Source organism: Xenopus laevis, chromosome 1L (assembly GCF_017654675.1).
Source record: "Xenopus laevis strain J_2021 chromosome 1L, Xenopus_laevis_v10.1, whole genome shotgun sequence".
NCBI lineage: Eukaryota > Metazoa > Chordata > Amphibia > Anura > Pipidae > Xenopus > Xenopus laevis.
The window spans coordinates 85,215,991-85,242,242 of NC_054371.1; the positions used below are offsets into that span (position 1 = coordinate 85,215,991).

Here is a 26,252-nt window from a genome sequence, read left to right on the forward strand (position 1 = left end):
AATTCTCTTCCAGATACCGGAGAGCCCATCCAATAGAACTTGTGAAGCCTGGAGGCTACATGTGGGTAAAGGTAATAAAAATGAAGAATTGGTCGACTCCATTGTGGGAAGGGCCTTATCAGGTGAAATCGCAGAAAGAGTGTCCTGGGTACACTCCAGTCATTGTAAACTAGTAAAAGAACTAGGGCAAGTAGCTAGGGAACCCAAATAGTCCTTTAGATACAGTCTGACTACAAAGGGGGTTCTCTCCACTAGGGAGGGGGTCGTCTCAACGTCAGTGAAGAACCATGGGACAGCAGCAGAAGTAGGGAAAGAGTAGAACAATATGATACCTGGACACCATTCTCAAGGTGGGGTTGTGCAGGCATGTTAGAACTAATAATGTTTTTCATCTTATTCCCTTGGCTTTTCTTCCCCTTATAACATAATGCCACCAACCACAATAATACACCTGTTGGGGAGCATCCCTCATTCCCAAGAAATAGGACTCCCAGAGTGTAGGTACAACAGGCAGACAGGATTGGGGACTACCTCCCAAGGATTATTCATATCCACCGTGGAGCAAACCTCTAGACATTACCATTATCGAAAGAACCACTACCACAGTTGAATTTGATGCCAGTGAATTCAGAGTGATTCCTTAGAGACTGCTAGGTCCTTTGCCTGGGAAAATAAGTATATGTGCATCATTGTACCCCCCAACCCCGGACTAAAGCCCTGCCCAGATTGGTCCACAGTCTGGTGGAGTACAGATCCACAAGGGTGGGAGATAGCACCATGGGTAGGAGACTTAAAGAAATTCATGCAGCAGCAGATTTCCATAATAAAGAAAGTCCCATCTGCTTACTGCACGATCAAGTCATGTAACCCACTGCTCCAAACCATTAAAAATCCACATCCCAGAGACCATAAACTTTTTGGTCTCGGGATTACCATCACAGGAACAGACCCCATGGGATTAATTAATGTAACCATAGATAGGGCAAAGGCCATAAAGAGAGATTCCACAACCCCATTCCTCAAAGAAAAGATCTCTATCTCTGGTTTTCTGAGCCCAGGCTCTGAAGGGAGGGTGACTTACTTACTTACCCAATCTCACCCTTGAAAAAGCTTTTGGAATAGAGACAGGTGTCCCCGAGGGGAACAAATGGTTAAAATATGTCCCAAACATGTCCCCCCCGCTCAGGGAAAGATAACTGATTCGCTTGCGCAAAAGCACGGCCAGCCATTGGTACGGTGCCATTCCCGCTAAACCCTGATAATGACTTAGAAGGGTTGTAGTGTGTGCTTAAGTTATATACTCAAAAGCAACCCGCAAACGGTACCACCCTGTCCTTTCTCTGCCCTGCTAGATTTGCCACCTTCCATTACAGTATATGCAGGTAACCACACCTGTTTCCATAGTCAAGGGCGTGGTCAGAAATTACTGGCACTGCCAGCCTCCTTTTGTGCCCGAAATAAAGTTCTGACACAGAATGACACCACATTTAAAAACAATGGTTCCAGGACCACCGTAGTGTGTGGGCAGATATATGGTGGTTATGTGGAGACACAAAATTGCGCCCCTTACTTCCAAGTCTCTGGAGTGGGAGCTGCTGTTTAGTACAACTGATATTGCCTTTCTATGCTTTTCCCATAACCTCTATTCCGCAGGTACCAAGATTGGAAATGATTCACCGCTCCAAATGAGAAGTCCGACTTAAAGGGTCTTTCAACAATCATGTATACATTGATGATATAGGAGTACCCTGAGGAGTCCCAGATGAATATAAGGCCAGAAATCAAATCACCGCTGGTTTTGAATCCTTCCTCGCCTGGTGGGCAACTATAAACAAGAACGTCGATTGGATCAACTACATCTACTACAACCAACACAGATTTGTCAACTTTACCCATGATGGATTCAAAGGTTTAGCAAGTCAACTGGAAGCCACCTCGGTTGCCTGGCAAGATCGTTTAGCCTTGGACATGCTTCTTGCCGAGAGAGGTGGCATGTGCAAAATCTTCGGTGATATGTGTTGCACCTTCATCCCAAATAACACGGCTCCTGATGGGAGTATCACTAAGGCCTTGGAAGGACTGGCTATGTTATCTAATGAACTGGCGGAAAACTCTGGGATATCCAACAATTTCACCGACTTTCTTAAGACTTGGTTCAGGAAATGGAGCGGACTTGTATCCAGCGTGATAATTTCAACTGCTATACTTGCAGCTATTTTGGTAACCTGTGGGTGCTGTTGCATCCCTTGTATTCGTGGCTTATTGCAACATCTTATCGATACTACTTTTACTAAAACCATGTATACTGCAGCTTCACTCTGCTCTTATGACTATGTGAATAATTATAACACAGATATATGACACGAAGGATGAAAAGCTATGCTAGTCCTGATCACTGATGTTTTTCTGTCACACATAATGCATTTACAAGTATAAAAAGGGTGGAAATGTAAGGAAATTCTTGAGTTAATACTTGAAACGCATGATATGTGAAATGTAGCTTCTTTTACCAATAACATGTCCTTGTGATAATTGTAGCTTCTTTAACAATAACAAGTCTTTGTGATAATTTGAAACAGTGCATTTGTACACAGCTAACTGTCCCCTGAATAAATGACATGAATGTGGGGCCAGATCAGCTGCAGAAAGATTGTAACATTTTACAGTATCTATAAAAGCCAGCTACTTTCTGTATTAGCTGGTAAACCTGCAGCTTACTTCTGTATTGCTTGTCCCCTCGCAGCGAGTATAAAACTTATCACATTCCTCTGAACCCTGAATGGTCATTGGCAGATTTTTCTAACACCACCCATGGTCAAATTTGCCCAGTGTTGATAAATGACCCTCAGTGAGTCACCATTTAAATAAATAAATGTAGTGGTGCCCTGCACTAGTAAAATGTCTGTGTTTGCTTCAGAAACACTACTATTGTTTATATAAATAATCTGCTGTGTAGCAATGGGGGCAGCTATTCAAAGGAGAAAAAGCTCAAGTTACACAGCAGATAACAGATAAGCTCTGTAGAACATAATGGTGTTATCTGTTATCCACTATTTATCCTGTGCCATATAGCCTTTTTTCAATTTCCGCAATTGCTACTCAGCAACTTGTTTATATGAACTACAGTAGTGTTTCTGAAGCAAACACATTAGTTTTACCAGTGCAGGGCAACACTACATGATATTTTCATTACTTTAAAACATTTTTGATGTATATCAGTATACAATGCTAAGCAAAGAAAGTGGTATGCTCATAGGGCCCCTGTTCTGAATTAGTGTTTGCGCCTAGGTAGCATTCCCAGGCTACCTCAGGGCATTTTCATTTTGCAGAAATATATATGGTTATTGCCTATAGATGTAGGATTTGATAAGCATATCGAAAAAGTTTACCATACATCGGGATATTGTACTGTATATAATTGTTGTAGAGATTTACTAACATGTTAGTATTCAGAAAAGACTCAACTCATTATAAATCAGCAACATATTAAATAACCATATGCTAATTCCTTCCTAAACTGTGTTCAGTATTGGGAAATACCTTTGATGGCTTAAACGGATTGTATTTCTTGTTATAAACTATGAACTAATTTAAATTAATCTATAGGATTGCAGCCCTAATTCTAAATGTCCAATGCTGGACCATGTACCTTTTTTGCTTTTATATAAGGGATTGGGAATGATGATACCACAGAAAAGTAGTGAAGGTCATAGGAAAGTTATGAAGGATAAGACCAGTTACATGGTTTGTTTGCACAAACTGACTTCACAATGATTGAATACAATGAATACCTTTAGAGAAGTTATTGTAAGTGGCACCTTGCTTTCAGACACTTTATTAAATAAGTTACTGAGTTTTCCCTGATTAAAATTAGATTTTTATCTACAACATTGTTCGGAAACTTCTGCACTCCAATGACCTGCTAACTGCACAAATAAACACTTCTCCTTACTAATACTTCCTGATCTCCCTGCAAATTTTTTTTTTACATGGTTGATCACTCTATCCTCCTCCAGTGTCTACATTCTCTTGGTCTTCACTGAACTGCCTGTACTAGATTTCATATTACCTTTTAGATTACTCTTTAAGTGTCATTATCATCATCCTTAACTCTTCTGTGGAGGTAGTGCAAGGTTCTTCTGCAGATGCCTTATTATTGTCATTGTATAATTCCTTACTTGGCCAGATAATCTATTCCTATGGTTAACACTATTACGGTAATATTTATGGTCAAGGCACCCATTAGAAATGATCAAGTTCCATACAAGTTATGTAGCGTATCCCTTCTGTCGAGGGGCCTCAATTATTATTTTACTGTGCATTTGGGCCCCCTATCAATTTAGTAGATTGGGGCCCCAATCAAATTTGCCCAATCTCACATCTTGTGGCTCATATCCCATAAGACCTGCTTTACTTCCTATATGAATTAGTATTAGTATGTGATCTGTATGGTTTGATGAATACACCCTTCTACTGTAAAACACTGAGGAATTGATTGCAAGTATAAAAATAAATACATTTAAATTTGAAGTATTCTTTATACTTGTATATAAATATAGTAATACGTGCATATATAGCTATTGGGGCAACCTACAGAATCTTGCAGTTCGTGAAATCGTGAATTTCATTTGTTTTTCACCAATAACTGCATGTACTAAAGCTTGCTATTTAAAGAGTGTATTTGAAGCTTACCTCCTGGTCTCTCGTGTCTTCCATCAGTATGCAGAAGCATAGAAATTGGCATACCAACATTCTTCGAACGTCCGGCAACAACAACATTCTTGCCCAATGTTTCAATACCTTATCATACACAATAAAATACTCAGATGTCAGTATTGAGGAAATACAAAATTAAATGAAAATAATATTTTTCAAAGATGAATATATTTCATCTTTAGGAATTTTGCATTACTGTGTACAGGTATGTCATATATTATCTGGAACCTTGTTTCTGAAATATTTGTTATGAATTATAAGGAAATATTAGTGGCTGAGAATAAGTTCCATGGTGTTGCTTTCTAGGGGTGGGAAATTCAGATTTTGTTAACCAATTTTAAATGTTTGGTCTGGTATATAGGAACTAATTTAAAAGTGTTGTATCTCTATTAACTGATGTGGGATATAGTACGTAAACTAAAAGTTTAAAGTGGGATAATCTAGTGAAAAATACCCTGCCCCCAATAATTATATACTCTTCTAACATTTTACATGCCACAATATATAGATTTATAACTAAAAATACCATACTGTTGATATTGTTCTTTTTATTTTTTCAAATATCAAGGTTAAATTACAAATTGAGTTGGGGGGATTATTTTGTTATTTTACCTGTCCTTTTAATAATTTCCCATACAGCAGCAGCAGTGGCAGGTATTATAGACCACTGATCTAGACACAGCCTTCCAATATTCACAATATGGAAACCATCAACATCCTTATCTGGTACAACTGCATTGCATATGGCTCTCTCATTTATGTGCTCTAGGAGAACAAAAAAAGAACATTTATTTAGGGTAATTTATATATATATCATTACAACAATAGGGTTAAACAGAAGCTTTAATTTTTATACGTAATTTGACAAAACAAAAACTGTGATAAAATTGACATACAGGATCTATTTATTCTAGGTAAAATGGTTATTTGTATAAACTGAACTGTATTTTTAAAAGAGCTTTGGTACCTTGTACTTGACTTATTTTTAGTCCTTACTAGCCTTAAGACATGGTGCTCCACATTACAGAAAGACTCCTTACCTAAGACCTAAGGACTCACATACAGAAAATAGATCTCATACCAGTGACCTTAACTTAGTACTGAAAGTGAACTATACTAATGCCTACTGTGGTGTTCATGCAAATGGCCTGTAGATGTCACTGTGCTCATACTGTGTATACTTCCTGGTAGCTTAAAAGTGAAAGTTACTGTTGTATAATGGCTGCATGAGTCTCTGCTAATAAAGCACTGTTATACTCTACTCATCCTCGGCTACCCAAAACATAACACCTCCTCAGACTGCATCAAAGTTGAACTTAAGCAGAGAACTAAGTACTCATGAAACATGTTGGAGCCACTAAAATCCCCATACTTCAGTCTCCCTGACATCTGTTTTTGAAGGTAATGTATAATATGCATTAAAATGAAAGGAAAGCCCTGGAGCTATAAACATAGGGGCTGCATGACAAGGGATCCAAATGACCAGCAGCCACATTACCAGGGCTGCTCCTGCAATGAGGCAAGGTGAGAACCTTGCCTCAGGCAGCAGTGAGCGGCCACTTACCAGGGACGGTTTTTAAAACGGAAATTTGGTTCTGCTAGTGCAGAGAGCACTATAGCAAGATACAGCCCTCTGGGCAGAAAGTTGTTCCACATTGTCAATATAATATTTGATGATCACCTGGGGGGGGGTGAGCAAAGAGTAATGGCGCAAGCAAGCTTGAAACTAATAGAACCCATCCCAGTCAGTGACCATAATATCAAAGCCTAAGAGGAAAAGTGGTTGACTTTTCCACTGAGTTGGGCCCTTATGAGCTAGGCTTAATAAAGTGGCCGATTGGCCTTACCCTTGGATCTGTGGTCTCTGAGCTGGGTTTCCACAACATGGAAGGGCCAGTTATGGCAGCATAGTAGATTGGCTGGTGGGCCTTATCCTTAAAGCCAGGTTGCTGAGCTGGATCTCCACAGCGTGGAAGGGCTGCTATGGAAGCAGTATAGTAGAGAGAGGCCAGTTGGCCTAACCCTCAGAGCTGGGGTCTCTGAGTTGGGTCTCCACAGCGTGGAAGGGTTGCTACGGAACAGCATAGTAGAGTTGCCAGTTGGCCTTACCCTCAGAGATGGGGTCTCTGAATTAGGTCTCCAAGGCATGGAAGGGCGGCTATAGAAGCAGCATGGTTTAGTTTATTCCCAGAGCTGGGTCTCCACAGCGTGGATGGGCGGCTATGGGACCAGTATGGCAAAGTAGTGGGTTGTGCAATTTCAAAAAACGGTCCGCACACACCAATGTTGCAGTCGGGGATTGTGCCCCTTTTATTAATGCCACCAACAGGGAAGAAGGGAGGCTGTGTTCCCCCCGAAACGTTGATTGTTGGTGGCATTAATAAAAGGGGCACAATCCCCGACTGCAACATTGGTGTGTGCGGACCGTTTTTTGAAATTGCACAGCAGTAAGGAGACGGGGCTTGGTCAACGGAGAACCAGCACCACCACGCAGAATAGTGGAAGGAGGTGTGCGGTAATACAAGATTTCATTAAAGTAGTGGGTTGACCTTACCCTCTGAGCCAGGCATGTATGACTGGATTTGTCTCTACAGAGAGGATGGGCCAATATGGAATAAGTAAGGTAAGTGGTTGGTTGACCTTAACCTCTGAGCCAAGCATGTATGGCTGGAGGGGGGGTTTTCATAGAGTTTATGAGCAGCTACAGGATCAATATGCCAAAGTGGCTGGAGGGAAGTCTCTACAGAGCCGATGGGCCGCTACTGAGGAAGCATGGTAGGTGTCTGGCTGACCTTACCCTTGGAGCTGGGCAGAGGAGGGATCCCAGAGCAGATGACCAGGCTGGCCTGCACTCCATTGTTATTGGATGAGAACTTTATGGTTTAAATTCCTATAATTGAATAAGTGTAGCAACTGGTGAGGTTAGATAGAGTTGACACCTGCAGGATGGAACTTTGCGTGGTTATAAACACTGCATTAGGAGCAATATTGTAACTTCATATTAAACACGGAAACAGTTGTTTAAGTTTATTAGTTTAATTTTTGTTAATATGCAATTTCCAATGCTAAAATGTTTCGATTTATGCTGTATAACTGTGAGACATGATGGATACAAGAGTTTTTCTTGACCCTCAGGGTAATTGAATATGGTGACAATGTCCTCCTCTGCGTAGGAGAGTATCCATTAAACCATCCATTAAAACTTATGAAAATTAGGTATGACAAAAGTAAATGCTGTAATGTTATCTAGTAAAAAAAGTTTTACAAGAAAGGCTATGTTAGCCTCCTAGCCTACCACATGGCAAAGTAAATGGTAAATTGAGCAAAAGAATGCTACAATTTTGTCAGGTCAAGTCTCCTGGCCAATGTAAATTTTCTAGTGATTTTAGTTTTTGTGCTCATACAGTTCTCTAGCATTGAACTATTTGGGTTGCTATGGCAGGCAACCTAGAGGGAAGTTCCCCTTGCTGTAACCAGTCCAATAAATTAATCCACAGGGGAGGTACCTGGCTATGCCGGCAATTGAACATGCAGATTTTTTAAAGGTATCTTAATAAAGCAATTTATTTATGTGAAACAAAGGTTTTATATATTTTGTGAATATTAATTTACATTTTTTTTCTATGTTTTATTAATTGATATACAACAGTTATAAATTTATGGTAGGGAGGAACCCAACTGAAGGTTTTCAGTTGGGCTTGTTGTGCCAGAGTACTGCACAGGAAATTTTAGCCGAGGGAGAAAGGAAGTTCTCTCCTGTGTCTGCACTGTGGGTTGATTGATACAGATGCTACTGCTGCTTGTGCTAGGTGACAGCCTGCTTGGATTTCTTATCATCGAAACACTGCTTTTGGGACCTGCAGCTGGGCTGCTGAACTTTTTTCAAGCTGGGAGATGCAGCTCCTGGTAGCAGATTTTGGGGCCATCCCCTCTGTAGGTAGAGGCAGCCTAATACTCAGGCCCGGATTTGTGGAGAGGCCACCAAGGACCTGGCCTAGGGCTGCAGTATTTTAGGGGGCGGCATGCTACCCAACCACACCCACATTGGTTCAGAAACACTGGTAAGGCACAGGAGATACAATAGTTTTTTAAATTTCCTGTACACCAATCCCCATTGCTCTGGTCCCAATGATGAAAATTTGATTGAATTAAAGGTTGGGAATGGGGCAGCGAACGACAGTGGGCCTAGGGGCACCTGCTATATAAATCCGGCCCTGCTAATACTGGTGGATAAAATGACATAGATAGTGCTCTCAAGTCTTCAGTGAGGAAAGGTAGAGCATAGTAGTGATCTCTTGTAGAATTCTGGCTTTGAATATTGCCTTGGGATGAGGCTGGTAAGGTCCCATTTATTTGATAAAATGTGAATAAATGCTGTGGCCATTTTACCCCATTTCTGGCTCCTGGTGTTTCATTAAGGTATGTAACAATTGGGTTCAGTGGGATGACTGAAAGCGCATGGTCAATTGAGGAGTCCCCTTTCATGATTCTTACATCTGCTGTAGCTATTAGAACTACTGTATCATAAAATGGAAGTGTTGTAACAATAGCATTAAAGGCAGTTTACCCTGTTGTTCAACATGGATTGAATAGGCCTTGCTATTTGTTATTTCTTGTGCTAAACAAGGCATGTAGGGAAATTAAAGCTACTCCATGTTTTGGTTGTTACAAGGAAGATAGACACTACACACTGGTAACCTAAATGATCTACCTCACAAGAAAAACATGGAGTAGCTTTAATTTCTGTTTGCCCTTTAGGGCAAAAAATAACAAAAGCCATACTTCTTTTGTTATTAAAACAATAGGCAAAAATATTTTCATCATAAGCCCTATTCATTGCACTCCTTCTGAATAAGGGGGCTATACTGCCCCTTTAAGAAAGGACATTAAATGGATAAGTTGGCTATGTATGAAACAACTACAGCATATGAAAAATATTAAGTGCCAGCCTATATGGTAAATAAACATTTTCCTAAATAAATAAAATCTCCCCTGCCAAAGTAATCAATGAAAAAAAACCTAAGTAAACGAGGGTTGTAATGTTGTTGCTCTTCTGCTTTTCAAGTAAACTTTTAAACCCTGCCAACAATTTAACCTTTTTGCTGTCTTTTGCTACAACTGGTACTGGATTTTAATCTTTTCCTTTACCCATTTTCACCCACACATCAGATTAAGTTGTCAATCACTGTGTGTATAAAGGGCAAATAGAATTTTCCAAATTATGTCAGAACGTTTTGGAGAACAAAGTACTATTGAAGAAGTCAAAATCACTGTAGGGTTCAGATTAGTTAGGTATCCAGTGCCTAAAATCAGCCTTCTACCCTAAGCCAGAACGCCTCTTTTTACACACGGATGTTCTTGCTGCATTCCCCATTCTTCTGGATCGGGGAGGAAGAACCTGGTCCGTAAAAATGGCCTGCGTTTCATCCTGCATTCCCAACGTATGGGAATACAGGAAAAAGAGCCTTAATGAATGCATCTTCTTCTTGGCTCTCGTGTTTCTCTTTCTTGGTGAATGCACAGTACTGTAAATTCTGAAAAAATTTAAAATTTGCAATACTGCAAATGCAGGGCACGGGATACATGGGAAAAGCAAATAAAAAAATGGGGCTTGTATTTTTTAAAGAAAATAAATGCTGGGTAGTTTGAAATTTTAGTCTAGTCAGTTCTAGACTTTTATTTCTCTTTTAAGATGAATATGGATCATCTAGTGAGAAATGGTAAGTTTAGCCAAAAATTATTTTGTCTAGAAAAAAATAAAATGTTGTAACAGCAGGTTTCTGTGTGAAAAGAAACTAGGTTTTGGCAGGTTTTTGTCGGTTAGGCACCTGCCTAGGGCCCATTGCTCAGGGAATGCAAGTCCAAGTTCTGAAGTAAACTACTAGTATGGAGGGAAGGAGCAAGTGTCAGCCAGATTTGTGGGGGGTGAGTATGACTACATGAGAAGTTGCGGGGGCTGAAGGTATGAGCAGGCTGGAGGGGCATTGGGCCAAGTAGCATTGCCTTGGGTGAAAATACTACTTAGCCCCACTCTGTGTGTGTCAAAACCTGAAAAATCAAGCTCAGAATTAGGTAAACTAGGGGCGTATAGAAGAAAACACTGTGTGTGGGTACAAAATCTCTCTGATATAATATACACAATGTGAATTGACAAATGTTTTGCATATGTTTCTGTTTCATAATATGATATACTGTAAATGTTGTGACTACATTTTCTTCTGCAGCAACTTTCAATATTTAGAATGGAATGGCAAGGGTGCATAATGGGATTATTTGTGCATTCCTTGTTACTTAAATTGTTTTATCAAGTAATACCTTATAATGCATCCCCTAGCAAAATATATGTCTGGCCCCCGCCACAGCTCTGTGCATGTCCCGTAATCCCCTGCAATCCCCAGCTGACTCGCAAGGGCAGGGTAGTGGGGGGATTGCAGGACCTGACAGGACCTCATAGCACCAGGGTAAAGATTTGCATGGGTTTGTTTTTACATACTACCAACCAACCTCTACCTGCTTACCCCCCAATCTGCATCCACTTACCTGCATCCTTTTCCCCATCAAAGTAATATGATTCGTTCCCAACGTAGAAGTGACAATGTGGAAACTGGAAGGGAGATCATGCCATGGATTGCTTTCACTGAAGTAGAGCAGATTTAACTTTTTTGTGTCACCCAAATGGCTGCCTAAAATTCACCCACCTGCATCTATGGGGTGCCTGCAGGCCGCCCCCACAGTTAGGGCTTAAGCTTGACTGCTTTGTGGGTATTCCACGGGTACCAGACCAGCTGAAGGACTCTACACCAGGGTCCTATAATACTATAATAAGTATTTCAATATTGGTTGTTGTAGTTTGCATTTTAAAGGCAATCTAAACCTTGCTGAATTACAACTTACAGCAATCTTCAAGCAGTCAAGGGTTATATTAAGATGGGAACTGCAGTCCAGCAGTCATAGATATGGATTCTTAAGGCAAAAATGCACTATGTAACTTTTTTTAAGTCCTACAGGGCCAATTACCTATTTTAATTTCCACATAGATAATATGGAAATTATTGTTTGTTAAGCTTAAGTTCTCCTTTAAGAGGCTAGCTGGTTTTGGGGAGGGGGGGTGGATTACAAATCTAATGCTGCAAGTATATTTAAATTTCAGATAGTTGCAAAGTAGAACTTCTTTATGTAGATCTCAGTGTTTTCTATGAATACTATAAAGTCCACAAATCTTAGTCTAGATCCCAATTAACAAGAGCCTTAAGGGCTCTTACTCATGAGCGTTTTTACCTGCGCTCCCCTGCGTTTTTCGGCGTTCAGCCGCAGGGGAGCGCAGGAATAGACGCATTTCATTATTTCAAATGGGGCTGTACTCACACAGGCGCATGTAGGCGCCGAACGCAGGTTGAGACGCAACATGCTGCATTTTTCCTGCGTTCGGCGCCTACACGCGCCTGTGTGAGTACAGCCCCATTTGAAATAATGAAATGCGTCTATTCCTGCGCTCCCCTGCGGCTGAACGCCGAAAAACGGAACGCAGGGGAGCGCAGGTAAAAACGCTCGTGAGTAAGAGCCCTAATATGAAGGGGGATTTCACTACCTTTATAAATACAAAAAATTTGCTTATTTATGAATATCTGTATTAGATTTGTTGTGGAAATGACATATGAGCAGCACTGTACAAAAATGTTTGCAATGCAGTCAGTATACATTTCCTGTTACTACAAGCCTATAACCATACTAGGTGGTCACATCCGAGTGAAACCCGGAAGGGAAGGAAGTATCAAATGCTCCAGCAACAAAGTAATCTGTATAACCTCTCAGTGCTAACGTCAGTGTAAATGAAGGGGAAGTGATATTTTATGGGCAAGCAATAACAACATTCTATCCGGTGTAACCCATGTAAAATGGAATGTGCTACGTCTGTAGTGGTGCTGGCTCCCTCATGTCAGGAATTTAGGTGTGACTGCCCCACCTGTTAGCAAACAAGCTGCTGGCTGCCAGGATTTGTAACCGCCCTACTATTACTTGTTCATGCGGTAGACTGATCCTACAACATTTTTGGAAGAATGAAAAAAAATGCAGAGAGATAAATAGGAACAAGAGTAAAAACAATATAGGCACATATAAAGCATAATTGTGATTCCACTATAGAACTGTAGATGGAATTACTTTATAGAATGGGTAACTTTAGTATAGAATGTGTACCAAAGATCCTAAAAGAAATTGCAGTAGTTCCTTAGTCATATCCATTCATTTGTGAGAGTTGTAGTTCAGCAACTGGAAGCAACAGTTACCACATTATTGGGAACAAAACTGCAGTTGGTCATCTGTTCAATAGGAATTGTCTGATTGACTGCTATGGGTTACTGCACCCTGGCAGTAAAGCTACCAAAGCAGTTTTTTGCAAATAGATTAGCAACAACAGTGCAAGATATAACACTATATTTATTCTGCAGAATGCTTTACCATACCTGACTAAACAGCTCTAGAATCGCTCTCTGTTTAGGATAGCAGCTGCCAACTTAGCTTGGTGTGAAATCACTTCCTGCCTGAGTCTCTCCCTGCTCACTTATAGCTCTGGGCTTTACAGCAGCGAAGGGGGGGGTGCGCAAACTGAGCATGCTCAAGCCTAAGCCCTGAAGCTTTAAGATGAAAACAGGAAGTCTGATACAGAAGCCCATGTGTACACAATAGAAGGAAAGAAATGCAGTGTTTCTATTGACAGAGAACTCAGACCAGCATTACTTTGAGGGTTTACTGGTGTATTTATTTAGATCTTTCAGATAAAGCTTACTTAGTTTTAGCCTTTCCTTCTCCTTTAATTGGAAAATTCAGCTTAAACTTCTAGCATGTTAGTATGAACTGTTTTGGAGCAACTTTTTATTTCTCTTGCTTTTTTTTTAATTATCTGCCTTCCTAATCTGCCTATATCCAAAATGCAGTATAAAGGGGATGTTCACATTTACGACAAAACAGCATTAGGCAGGCACTAATCCAGAACGTCCAACAAAAGTAGAATTCAAGAGCCAAAAATTGAGTATAAAAAATGTATAGTTCTTTATTTTACATTTCATCTAAAAGGATACATCTAAAAGGAAGTGAGGTGTTTCGTGTCGCACTGGGACACTTAATCATAGGCTCATTCACATTTATAATAGTTTCAGAAAATAAATGTAAATACACTTTAAATACTATTTTCAATGTGGTTGCATTTTCAATATATCTGTTTGGAAAGGTAATGCTATTGCCGCCTCCCCCTTGAAAACCGAACACATATGGAATCCTCCAGCCTGCATGGCTAATTAGGAATATATTTAGATGCATGATGCATGGCTGCACATAAATCAGTTCAGTCTGCAGCATGCATCTAAATGAATTGCTAATTAGCCATGCAGGCTGTGGATTCCATTCAGTTTTAAAGGGGTGAGGTGGCAACCCAATGCTAAATGGATCTTTTTGTTCCTGCTCTCTGGGGCACAAAGGGTCGACCAGAGAACCTGATATCAAACTATTAAGAACCCCTAATTTTTTAAGGGTAGAAAAACAAACTTTGTTTACATTTATTTGGGGAAATTGATGTGCTTTCTATCTCTTGTTTACTATATACAATTGTCCATGGATATAAAGCACTAGGGACACAAAAGCAGGTGCCTTATTACTCATTCGGAAAGAACTTACATCTGGGGCCAGCAAACCTGTCAACCTCAGTAGACTTTGTCCTGGGGGGATAGTTGCGGTGTTAGCACCTCCAATATTTTGTCATCACTTATGCTCATGCTCACTTATGAACATAATGTCACAGAATGTAGAGATCGGGGGAGCGTGGGATTTTCATGAGACTCCCCAATAATCCAAGAGACTTGACAGCTCTGGGTCTAGCTTGCACATCTGAAAGAGTGGGAGGGACCCCTATGTGCACGTCCTCGTTTATTTTCATGAATACACCACTACCTTACACAGTCAGCACAGTATTCATGTGGAACCAGTAAGCCTGTGTACTACATTTGGGAAAGCATAAACCAGTGGGAATTATGTGCAGGGCAGGGACAAAATGTACCATTTTTTTGTGCGTTGCACCCTGCCCTGCACTTTGTGTATGACCCCTATAAAACCTATATCTTGAACCAACAAATACATTTTATTGTGAATGGGCACAGAGGAAAGTTAGGTTTGAGACAGTGAAGAAATACAGTAGTTACTCACAGATATTGGAGAGCAACTTTTCATGCAACTACTGTATGTGCTTTTCTAATGAGGTGAGGGTGCTATCTAGTGGAGCTAACTATGAATTGAACAAACAGAAGTTGTTGTAAAATGGCCTGCAGCAAGGAATATGCATATCAATGTAGGTTAGCTAATAATTCCATGCTGTATTTCCTAATTGCATCAAAGGGATGGCAATTCCATATTCAGAAAACACTATATTACAACTATTTTAGTCTCCTGTGACCTCTGTAGGACATTTTGCAAATATCATTAATTGTGCTGATCATAAATAACTCCACGCTGTCTCTTACTTTCCAAATTCACATACAGTAGGAATATTCCTGTCACTCAGCACAGGGTGAGCACAGTCAGCAAAGGCCTCTGTACAAAATAATGTAAGGGTCGCGAATACTGTAGCGTTACACTTGTTCTGTTACTATTGCCCCAGTCTCTTATAGTAGTAGTCTCATTAGTGACCCATTAAAATAATGAAAAAAATGACTGTTCAAGCCAAACCACATCAACCCATCTTTCCCATCCACAGACTTTAATTAATAGAGATCAATTAATTTACTATGCAACTGCTCCCAACATCTCTTGTGCTTTCCTTGATTATTATTATAGGTATAGAATTTGTTATCCGGAAACCTGTTATCCAGAAATATTCAAATAACAGGAAGGCCATAGACTCCAGCCTTTGAGCAATTAATTAAAATTTCTAAAAAGTATATTCTTTTTCTATGTAATAATAAAAAGTACCTTGTACTTGGTTCTCTTATGCATATATAAAATAGCAGTTCAAAGATACCCTTGAGCCTACAGGAGAGAGGGAAGCAGAGACTGGGGCATGGGGCTTGTGCCTAGGGTGCAAGATTTCCAAGGTCAGGACATCCTTTTTATGTATTAAATTAAATAGTGTTCAATGAAACCCCTTGAAACTGTATTCCTCTCACTTGTAGTCCCCACCTTGCCCCTCCTGAACTGCTAGGGTTAGATTTCTTTTAATAATATGAGGTGTGTGCACCATATCTTTCATTGCACCACTGGCATCAATAAGATGGTCATCTGTAGTTAAAGTGCAAAGTTTTATGTGTATGCACAGGGCTGTAAATGAGCACTTCTCAATTCAGTAGGCTTTTCTATTCACATCTTTATAGGAGTTGTCTTTTTCCCATAAGCCATACAAATGATTTGCATAGTAAAGAATTTTTGATAAAACAAATCACACAATAAGTAAGGATATTTTGTCTATGCACCCTGTTATTTTCTTTATGGCTTAAATTATATTATACAATATTAAAAATATATTGTTTATTTATTTTGTTTCTTACCTGGTAAAGGCAGTTGAACCAGCAATCCACTAACACTGGAGTCATGGCTTAACTTGAGTATAACATCTAGCAGTTCTTCCTCAGAAATCTTACTTGGTTTCAGTATCACTTCACTTGAAATTCCTGGAATATAAAAGAATCACTAATATACTATAAAGCTACATCAAGGTCAGTCAAATTTGAATAAGCTCAGATTGAATCTGCCTAATGTCTTGCGTCCAGTACAAAAGTGGTATTGCTATATTCAACAGGGTACTGCAAAGCAAATATCATAATAAGCTGAATGAATAAAAGCTGAATGTTTTGTGGCGAAAAAAGCATATATATGTTATTACACTACACCCATGATCCAGGGAAACACTTTTGCATCCCCCTCCTTTACTGCCACATCTTCCCTAAATTGCAGTAAGGTAATCCTTTATCCAACTCTTCTGATTCATGCAATAATTTAAATTGTATATGCCATGTACTGTATTTTTGAAATGCTAACCCATATTTCAACCTGACTTATAAATTAATCTTCCCACTGATGCTGAAACCCCTTTTCCTTTTTATTAGTGGTTGCTTTTTGTATCAGGTGCACTGTCTTATGAAGGAAAATCTAGTCAAGTGAATACATACCTACAGAAGTAGCAGCCTTTATTTTATTTTTGACATAGGTATGGCTTGCAGGGTTGTCTCCTACAAGGATAACGCTGAGATGGGGACGTCTGTTTCCAAGGGACAACCAGATCTCAACCTCCTTCTGCACTTCCCTTTGTATTTGTTTGGCAAGTTTAGTTCCTGAGATAATTGTTGCCTTAGTTCTGCAATACAGTATATGAAGCAGATATTCCATACATAAGCAATTTTAAAAAAATGTGTTATATGATTTTAGATTTTATATGAATCAAAATAGTTTAATTGTATTGGAATCGTTATCCAGAAAGCTCAGAATTCCGGGAAGGCCATCTCCCATAGACTAATTAAAAAAATGATTTCCCTTTTCTCGGTAATAATAAAACAGTACCTTGTACTTGGTCCCAACAAAGATATAATTACTCCACATTGGTGGCAAAAGAATCCTATTGAGTTTATTTAATGTTTAAATTATTTAATGTATGAGATATTGAGATATTACAGAAAGAAAAACCCAGGTCCCGAGTATTTTGGGTAACAAGTCCCATACTTCTATATAAAACATTTGAATTCGTTATATGAACTGTTTCACTGATTTCTGCATTCCATAGTTCATCGTTAATATAATTTAAACAGCCCCTGTCATATCATCTCCTGCAAGGAAATCTGTTTCTTAATGAAAAAGATACCCTGTTGTAAATATGTTTTCCTACTTGATTGCAAAATGTAGACAAAAGATAACTGTATGTGTGGAGATTTTAGCTCTGAAATTGCATATTCATGTATATAAACAATGTACAAAATAAAGCAAAATAAAGGGTCCCACTGCTAATCTCAAATATAATTGGCAAGTATGAGATGAGGGCAAAAGGGTGAACTGGGTACTTAGCTCCCGCCTGTTGTAAGTGAATGGGAACCCATCATGTCTCCTGCTTATTGGCTTAATAAACTTTAAACCGATAATGCAATTAATAATCAAGTGACTGGAATCAAACCTAAACCATGCATTGATCATTTTCAGTTGAGTCCTGTTAGCGCATTCATGGGTTAAAGCTGTTTATAATTTGGTCACTAAATGATACACAGAGTAGCATTGCTTCTATCAGTTACCAAATGTAAATAATGTAAATATGTATATAATTAAAGATTCTTAGATTTACAGGAACATTTTCAAATGCTTAATATGATGCAATCCTTACTCGACCTTGTTGTCTGCAGACTCTCAAGCCCATTTTTGCACCTGCCTCTGCAATCAAGTAATTTTCTGAAAGAAGAAAAAATAATTCATCAATAAGGACATGATACAGTATTGAAAACTAGAATAGAAATAAATACACTGAAATTGCCAAAATAATGCAGGAGGTTATTTACTCTCCGAATGTATCTGGTCAGGCTTTTTGGGGCAAAACTCAAATTTTCCAGGTTTTCTTTTAAAAACTTAAATTTTTCAAAATGTAAATGTATGTATGCTGCAAAAAACCTGAATCTATAAAAAAAATCCACCATCTCAGACCTGCCGAGGTTGTGGGACCTGTTATCCAGAATGCACGGGACCTGGGGTTTTCCAGATAAAGGATCTTTCCGTAATTTGGATCTTCATCTCAGACCTGCCGAGGTTGTGGGACCTGTTATCCAGAATGCACGGGACCTGGGGTTTTCCAGATAAAGGATCTTTCCGTAATTTGGATCTTCATACCTTAAGTCTACTAGAAAATCATGTGAACATTTAATAAACCCAATAGGCTGGTTTTGCCTCCTATAAGTATTAATTAAATCTTAGTTGGGATCAAGTACAAGGTACTGTTTTATTATTACAGAGAAAAAGAAAATCATTTTTAATAATTTGGATTATTTGATTATCATGGAGTCTATGGGAGACGGCCTTTCTTTAATTCGGTGCTTTCTGGATAATGGGTTTCCGGATAAAGGATCCCATACCAGGGATCCTTATAAGTCGAGAGAGGTCCCTATTCTATTTGGAAGTTTCTGTGATCTGTGCTATTTGGGGGTTTTCAGGCAAAAACAGCACAAAAGAATTGAGCAATTCTGGAAAAATCTCAGAAAAATTCTACGATTTTAGAGAAAATATACCTATTGGCCAAGAGGGGTTATTGGGAGTTTGGTGTCTATGGGGTTAATGGAAGTTTGATATCTTAAGTCAATTTTGTGAATCAATTAGCTATGAGGTAAGTACTAATACATTACCCCACTGGGGTTTCTATGCCCCCTCCCAAGCAGCTACTGGCTCTGTTACACTGTTTAGTAATATGGGCAAAGTATTTTGCACCAGTTGCTGCATACTACAACTCCCAGTATTTGCAGTCTGCTTGTTTAGATGAGAGATTCTAGGATATGAATACCAGATTATTTAAAATTCAGGAACACTTCCAATAAATGCAACTTGTGGGGCTGTACTACTTGTTAACTGAAGTTTGATACTGATACTGACTATGGAAGGAATAGAGGCTTTAAAAATATCTTAAATAGCACTGACAAAAAAGTTTGTATCGGAGGAGAAGGGACATCCTCCTGTAACACAAACACTTCGAGGGTTATTTAACAAAATCCGAATTTATCTTTATTTTTTTTAAATAAAAAACATGACCAAATACCCGATTTTCCCTTATATATATTTATATACTGTATATATATATATATAGACGAATACAAGAGTCCTCTGTGTGTATATATGTGTATATATATATATATATATATATATATATATATATATATATATAGGTGAAGAATGGCGGCACTCACAGGATTTTCAGGTGAAATAAAGAAAAACTTATTATTTATATATATATATATATATATATATATATATATATATATATATATAAAACTATGGAATATGAAGGGATTCCCAGAGGTTTATTAAAGCATTATAGCTTCCTGCTGTCAAATTCAGAACATCAGGAAGAGCTATGCAAAACTCTTTTCCTTTAATGTAACGCTAAACTCAGAAACGTACGTGGAAGCACATACTGTACATCATCTTTAGCAAGAAAAGCATTTTTGAATCCTGAAAAAAAAAATGATAGGATGTGGTTGAGTTCCAAACTAAATCCAGAATTTGGTCCATCCTCTGTATGTGATTTGAAGCTACTATTTAAAAGTGTCTGACTTTGTCATAGTACTATGTAATAAAATTCTCATATTAGCAACTAAATCCCCCCCCCAAAAAAAACCCCAGAAAGGAATAAAAAGTAGTTTCGTTTTTTTCAAAAAATATCTAAAATAAAAAAATGTTACCTACAGTTTTCCACTACAATCATCATATGGGCCACTCTATGGCATTATTGTATAGTTTTATTTTTCCTTTTTTTCTGTGGTGCAGAAGTGTATTGATCTGGTTTCGTTTATAAATTGTTACAGGACACAGTGTGCAATGGCCAGTTAATAGTATTTGGAAGGTTAAAAATAATACAGAGAAAGAGAGCAGAAAACAGAGAGGGATATAAAGAAGTGTTTTGCCATATGGAGAGGCTGTGCTTCATATAGATCGCTTGCACCGCAGTAATCTATTAAATCTACTGAAGTGTGAAGGGGACAATGCAGCTGTAATAAGCATAACTGCTAAAGCATCATTACCTCTAATCTGTGCCTGAAAGACAAAGAACATTAAAATGGAGAGGCAAATCAAATCTTGCCACATTTGTAGAAAAAGAGCACACATGGTATCCAGTTCAATATATTTGGTAAAGTCGTATGGAATAAATGTGGACAGTTTTATGTTTTGTACATGGTTTACAGATATAGAAATACTCACTCTCAAATGTTTATTTGGTGCAGTTTTACTAGCATTCAAAGGGTTAATGTACTACTCTGCTTCTATGAGAACTCATATAACCCAATTATAAAAAAATGTGTGTATTTTTCATTGTAAACAGCAGTTTAAATGAATACAATGAGCTGCCTGAAATGATCATTAACCGAGAGAGAGAAAATTTGAATAAAATTAGTATTATAGAATAATAGCAATAGGCTGGCATAGAAACAGCTGCAAGTAAACTCATATTTTGTAATACTGTTACCTTTATGCGCCATAAGAAACCAAAAATAAATTAATAAATCGTGAAAGGAAAAAAGGCAATTTTTATTTTTTTTTACTTGTAAGGTGCAATAGGATGGAACGTTTTGACCAAGGTCGGAGAAAAAGAAATGCCACTATTTTGAATATGATTGTAAATCATCACTGGCTCTGTGCTAATCTCTAGCAAACAGAAGGAATTCATTAACTCATTGTCTGCCAAGAATCACTCTGATGCACCACTAAAAAGCTACTAATTGACAAATAATATAGAATAATCCCTTAAAATTACGTTAACAGTAAACAACTGTTGTGTTATGGTTTGTCAGTATACATAATAAGCATTTCTGATTTGATCGCTCATTGCTAAGTCAGTTAGTTAATGAGTGATCATTTTCAATGGCCCATCTTTACAGAAGAAGTAGTATTATTACAACAAGATCAGTAATTATTGCCCATGTTGGCACTATTTTTGATGTAAAAAAAAAAAAGTTGCCGGTTTCTGTAATGTTCATTTTCGAGCAAAATGTAGTATATTTAATCAAGGATAAAATTAAGTATTACAGATTGTGAGATTTAAATATACAATACACGGCAATGTTTTTCTTCCTCTGAAAAAATGGCTTTAGCCCTTGGGCATTAATCATACTCAATGTAATACACCAGTGCTGCAGAAAATGTCAGTGCTTCATGGATATACTAATAAACAAAGCATAATGATTTCTTCTCTAGCAGTTTCCTCAATCACAACATTTGTTATACATGTTAAAGAACAGAATCGTACATACAGAGGTATAGCTCAGTACATGTCCTTGTTACCTTATACACCATATAAAATACTAGTATCAGACATAGCTTTACAACCTTTGCCCTTGGAATATACAATTCAGCACGCAGAAGATAATATAATATAATTGCTTATTTACCTGTGTATCATTCTTACCTGTTCCATCCGCTTGTTCTGCTCCAGGTACCCACAACTCTTTGCTGTGCCCTAAGGAAAAGGACACTGTAAATTGTAGAAGCCATGGGCAGTGAATGGGATAACAGAACACACTGAGAATGAGGGCATGTAGGAGGGAGAAGAGAGATGCCGTATAGATTGCCTCCCCTATTGCAGCATCACCCTTTTTACAAGCGTAAATTACACAAGTCATACCCTGATGAGATCCGGCACACTTTGAAGGCTCCTGAATGATGGAAAGCTCACTCACCTGGTTATCTTTGTGAAGCTGTAAATGGACAAAAGGAGAGAAACAAAGAATATAAATTAAACAATTAAATAGTCCTGAACAATACATTTTTATGAACCAATTTTATAACCAATTCATGGTTATAAAAAAAATGTGTACAAAATATTTGTTAGTAAAACCAAATGACAAAATGACTGCCTAGAATATACTGAAACATCCTGTGATTTAAAATTATAACATTACAAAAAAAAATCAAAATACTGCAATGAATTCCACTGAAAGGCTTTCGAATGTACTAATAAATAAGCAATATAAGCTCAATAACATGTCGGTAACATGAGAAGGAAAGTCATATTTACTTGGGGAGCCAGAAGTTAGGCACCACCAAACAGCCCCCCATCAGGCCAATAAATAGTGACTGTCTGCGACATCTTACCCCTCTGGGATTTGCCAGAATCCACAGTTTACCAGTTTGGGCCTGAAATAAGTAAGCTTAGCTAAGCAGAGTAAACAGACCATCATGTGAACATATGAAATTAGAACTTGTAGCGTGGTAGAAAATAACACTATGTTAATTAAAAGGTTGTGTAAAATATAAAGTGGTATTATAATAAATGGGGTTAATGACTTGTGTGATGATAGTATTGCTCAAGTTAGTTGTAATGGTTTGCTGTTTAGAATTTGCCAGAGGGGTAAGATGTTTAGAATTTCATCATTCAGTTTAGCCTAGCATGCATGAATATTCATTGATAGACCTAATTTGGTTAATGTATTACAATATTAATTGTTTTGTTTTTTATTAAATCTAGAACAATGTATTGTCCTTTTCAAATTGTAACATTTATTATCAAACCAACTATATACTGTTGGAGAGACCACACTTTGGGGGTTCTTATTTTTGGTTGAAAGTACTGACAGTGCCCGTTCTACATGAACAATGCTAAACCTATTCTCTACCCCTTTAAAGAATAGTCATGCTTTCAAATGGTCATTTATTTCAGATCTTTGTTATTAAAGGTCACCTGATCAGCTGGCCCCAGGGTATATCCAAACTCACTTCATATATATGCTGCTCAGGATAATTGGAATGAGCAAGGGTAACATATTGCATTTCTTTTTTATACCTTCTACATCTTAATCTGCTATGTACACGTGCTTTGTCACAGTTCTAATGTACTAACAATATGTGGTGAAATTATTTTCAAAATGTTTAATGTTTTATCAGTCAAGAATCTTCCTGTTCAGTACAATAGCACAAAGATATATGTTATATAAGGGAAGAAAGTACTCCGACAAGTATGTTAATGAGGCCAGGAACTTTCCTTTACATATACATTTTGTGTGATTAGGATAGTATGTAAATGCAGTGCTACCAAAAGTTTAAAGTTATAAAAAGTGGGCTTTATAGGCTTGCTTGGCATGTTCAATCAACTGGTGTAATCCCTTAAAGGAATTGCTCAGTGTAAAAATAAAAACTGGGTAAATAGATAGGCTGTGCAAAATAAAAAATATTTCTAATATAGTTAGTTAGCCAAAAATGTAATGTATAAAGGCTGGAGTGACCGGATGTGTAATATAACAGCTACACCACTACTTCCTGCTTTTCAGCTCTCTTGGTTTACACTGACTGGTTACCCTGGTTACCAGGCAGTAACCAATCAAAGACTTGAGGGGGGGGGCACATGGGTCATATCTGTTGCTTTTGAATCTGAGCTGAATGCTGAGGATCAATTACAAACTCACTGAACAGAAATGTACCATGTGGCCCCCCTTCAAGTCGCTGACTAACTCAGAGTTATAGAGCTGAAAAGCAGGAAGTTGGATTCTGGCTGTTTTATTAGACATCTGTTCACTCCAGCCAATATACATTACATTTTTGGCTAACTAACTATATTAGAAACATTTTTTAATTTGCACAGCCTATCTATTTACACCGTTTTTATTTTCAAACTGAACTATTCCTTTAAAGATACGGACAATTGAAAGACATTATTTTTGTGCGTTTGTATAAAAAGCTAAAGTGTGCATAGTGCAAAAAAGGCCACAATTGGCCATTTTTTGCAATGCATTGCGCATAGCTCTTACAGAATGACCATAGACACCTGCTGTTTCCTCCAAGAACACAGTGCTGTAGTGGTGAAGGGTGGGTGGTGGAAGCGAGTAGATGTCCACCCTCCTGTGTGTCATTCAGTTAGAGGCAGCAGGAGGTGCAGCCTACATCATGGCCCTGTCTTTAACGCCTGACAGTGATGTGCAGATAGAGAGAAAGTTCACCTGCGCCCCACACTAACCTGCCCGCTACTAAGCCACACGACCCTAACCCACCCACTTGTGTTATAAACCCTACACTAGTCTGCCAATCCTCGGTATTTATAGACTCACACCCACCTCATCCTTCTCTGATGTAACCAAAGGGGCAGAGCACACAGGCGCAAGGCTATAAATATCACCTCCTGGAGACAGAAGTGGGCATTGTAAGGTCTTGGGCCAGGTGGGTGGTTGGTAAAGTGCATTAAGCTCATTATTGCTCTAACACTTGTGCCCTGGGGTAAAGTAAATGACCCCTTCTGTTTAAGGCTGGAACTACACAATACGTCTTCTTGAAATCTAACGCGCTGAGAGGAAGCGCATACGAGGAGACGGATGCAGCGAATATAAGTTAAGTAAAGGTACAACTACACGGACAATATCTGTGTGTTTGTGCTAGATCCGACGCACTGTGCCAAAATGCAGACGTCAAGTCAGATGCAACGAAGGTAAGCAACAGGAATGTTGAATGGTGTCGCATCGTTCGTCCGACGCAACATGACTGTCGGATGCAGACACTGCATGCTGCGTGTGCATCTGACAGTCGTGTCGGATGAACTCTGTGACACCATCCAACATTTGTATTTCTTACCTTGTTTTCCGTCGCACCCGACTTGATGCCTGCGTTTTGACGGATCCGGCACAAACGCACAGGAATCGTCCGTGTAGTTATACTCTTAAAGAAATGTCGGACCTTGTTACCGTATGTGTGCGCTTCCTCTTATTGCGTCGGATGTGATGAAGACACATTGTGTGTTTCAGCCCTTAGGGCAGAACTACACGGGAGATTATGATCAGATTTTGTGGGTCAGATTTTATCTGATCTTGCCATGCAACACCACGCAACACCATACAACACCACAAGCTTTTGTAGCTTTTTGATGCTACAAAATCTGATGCCCCTAGGCTAGAATGTAAAGTTGGATCAGAAACAGTCAGCTGGAGTCTTTTGTTCATGCTTTTACATTCGACAGTCAATATATTTCAATGAGAAAAAAAGTCTTTCCGACACCATCTGTTTTTATCTTGTTGGATCAAGATGCAGCATTCACATCTGACAGTCGTGATGTGTCTGATGGAAAATTTTACATGTAGTTTATGCATCTGATTTTTGTATTATACTGTAACCCACAAGACAACATCCGACTTGTAGGATGCGATTTGTCGATCCGACACCATCCTACAAAAGCGTTTTTGGAGTTCAGCCCCCAGTGTTTTTGTTGGTGGGGTTGTCACATGGTTTAAAAAACATGTTCAGTTAAGCATATTCACAGCTGGCCATCCTGGAGCAATAGGGACATTAGACGCCAAACCTAAATTCATCCTCAGTAAACCATATTCAGCTGTTAGCACTTCTTTAGCAATATTGCCATTACCGACATAATTTTTTGAACCTTATTGAATAGACTACCTGATTTGCAATGTTTGCAAAAGGTATGCAAAAATTATTTTCCCATAGAAGTTTTTGGTGAGTAGTTCATTAGTTGGGTGGTTTTGTTAAATGCAGTTCCTAATAGGGATGCACCGAATCCAGGATTCGGTTCGGAATTTGGCCAGGATTCGGCCTTTTTTAGCAGGATTCGGATTCGGCCGAATTCTTCTGCCTGGCCGAACCGAATCCGACTCCTAATTTGCATATGCAAATTAGGGGTGGGGAGGGAAATCGCGTGACTTTTTGTCACAAAACAAGGAAGTAAATTTTTTCCCCTTCCCACCGCTAATTTGCAAATGCAAATTAGGGTTCGGATTCGGTTCGGTACTTGGCCGAATCTTTCACGAAAGATTCAGGGGTTAGGCCGAATCCAAAATAGTGGATTCGGTGCATCCCTAGTTCCTAACGCCACATTTCTCTTTGCT

General features: G+C 38.7%; 1 protein-coding gene across 1 annotated transcript in view; it reads right to left on the reverse strand.

Moving 5' to 3' along the window:
* The window catches only part of LOC108711079 (probable bifunctional methylenetetrahydrofolate dehydrogenase/cyclohydrolase 2), a 39,198-nt gene extending 17,125 nt beyond the window's left edge, over window positions 1-22,073 (reverse strand). The window contains exons 1-6 of the mRNA XM_018252423.2: window positions 21,839-22,073; window positions 18,067-18,126; window positions 16,866-17,050; window positions 16,245-16,367; window positions 5,329-5,481; window positions 4,693-4,800 (exon numbers count right to left, since the gene is read on the reverse strand). Coding sequence (XP_018107912.1) covers window positions 4,693-4,800; window positions 5,329-5,481; window positions 16,245-16,367; window positions 16,866-17,050; window positions 18,067-18,126; window positions 21,839-21,924 — 715 coding nt within the window. The 5' untranslated portion in view covers window positions 21,925-22,073. The remainder of the gene's footprint in view (window positions 1-4,692; window positions 4,801-5,328; window positions 5,482-16,244; window positions 16,368-16,865; window positions 17,051-18,066; window positions 18,127-21,838) is intronic.
* Between the last annotated feature and the right edge of the window lie 4,179 nt (window positions 22,074-26,252).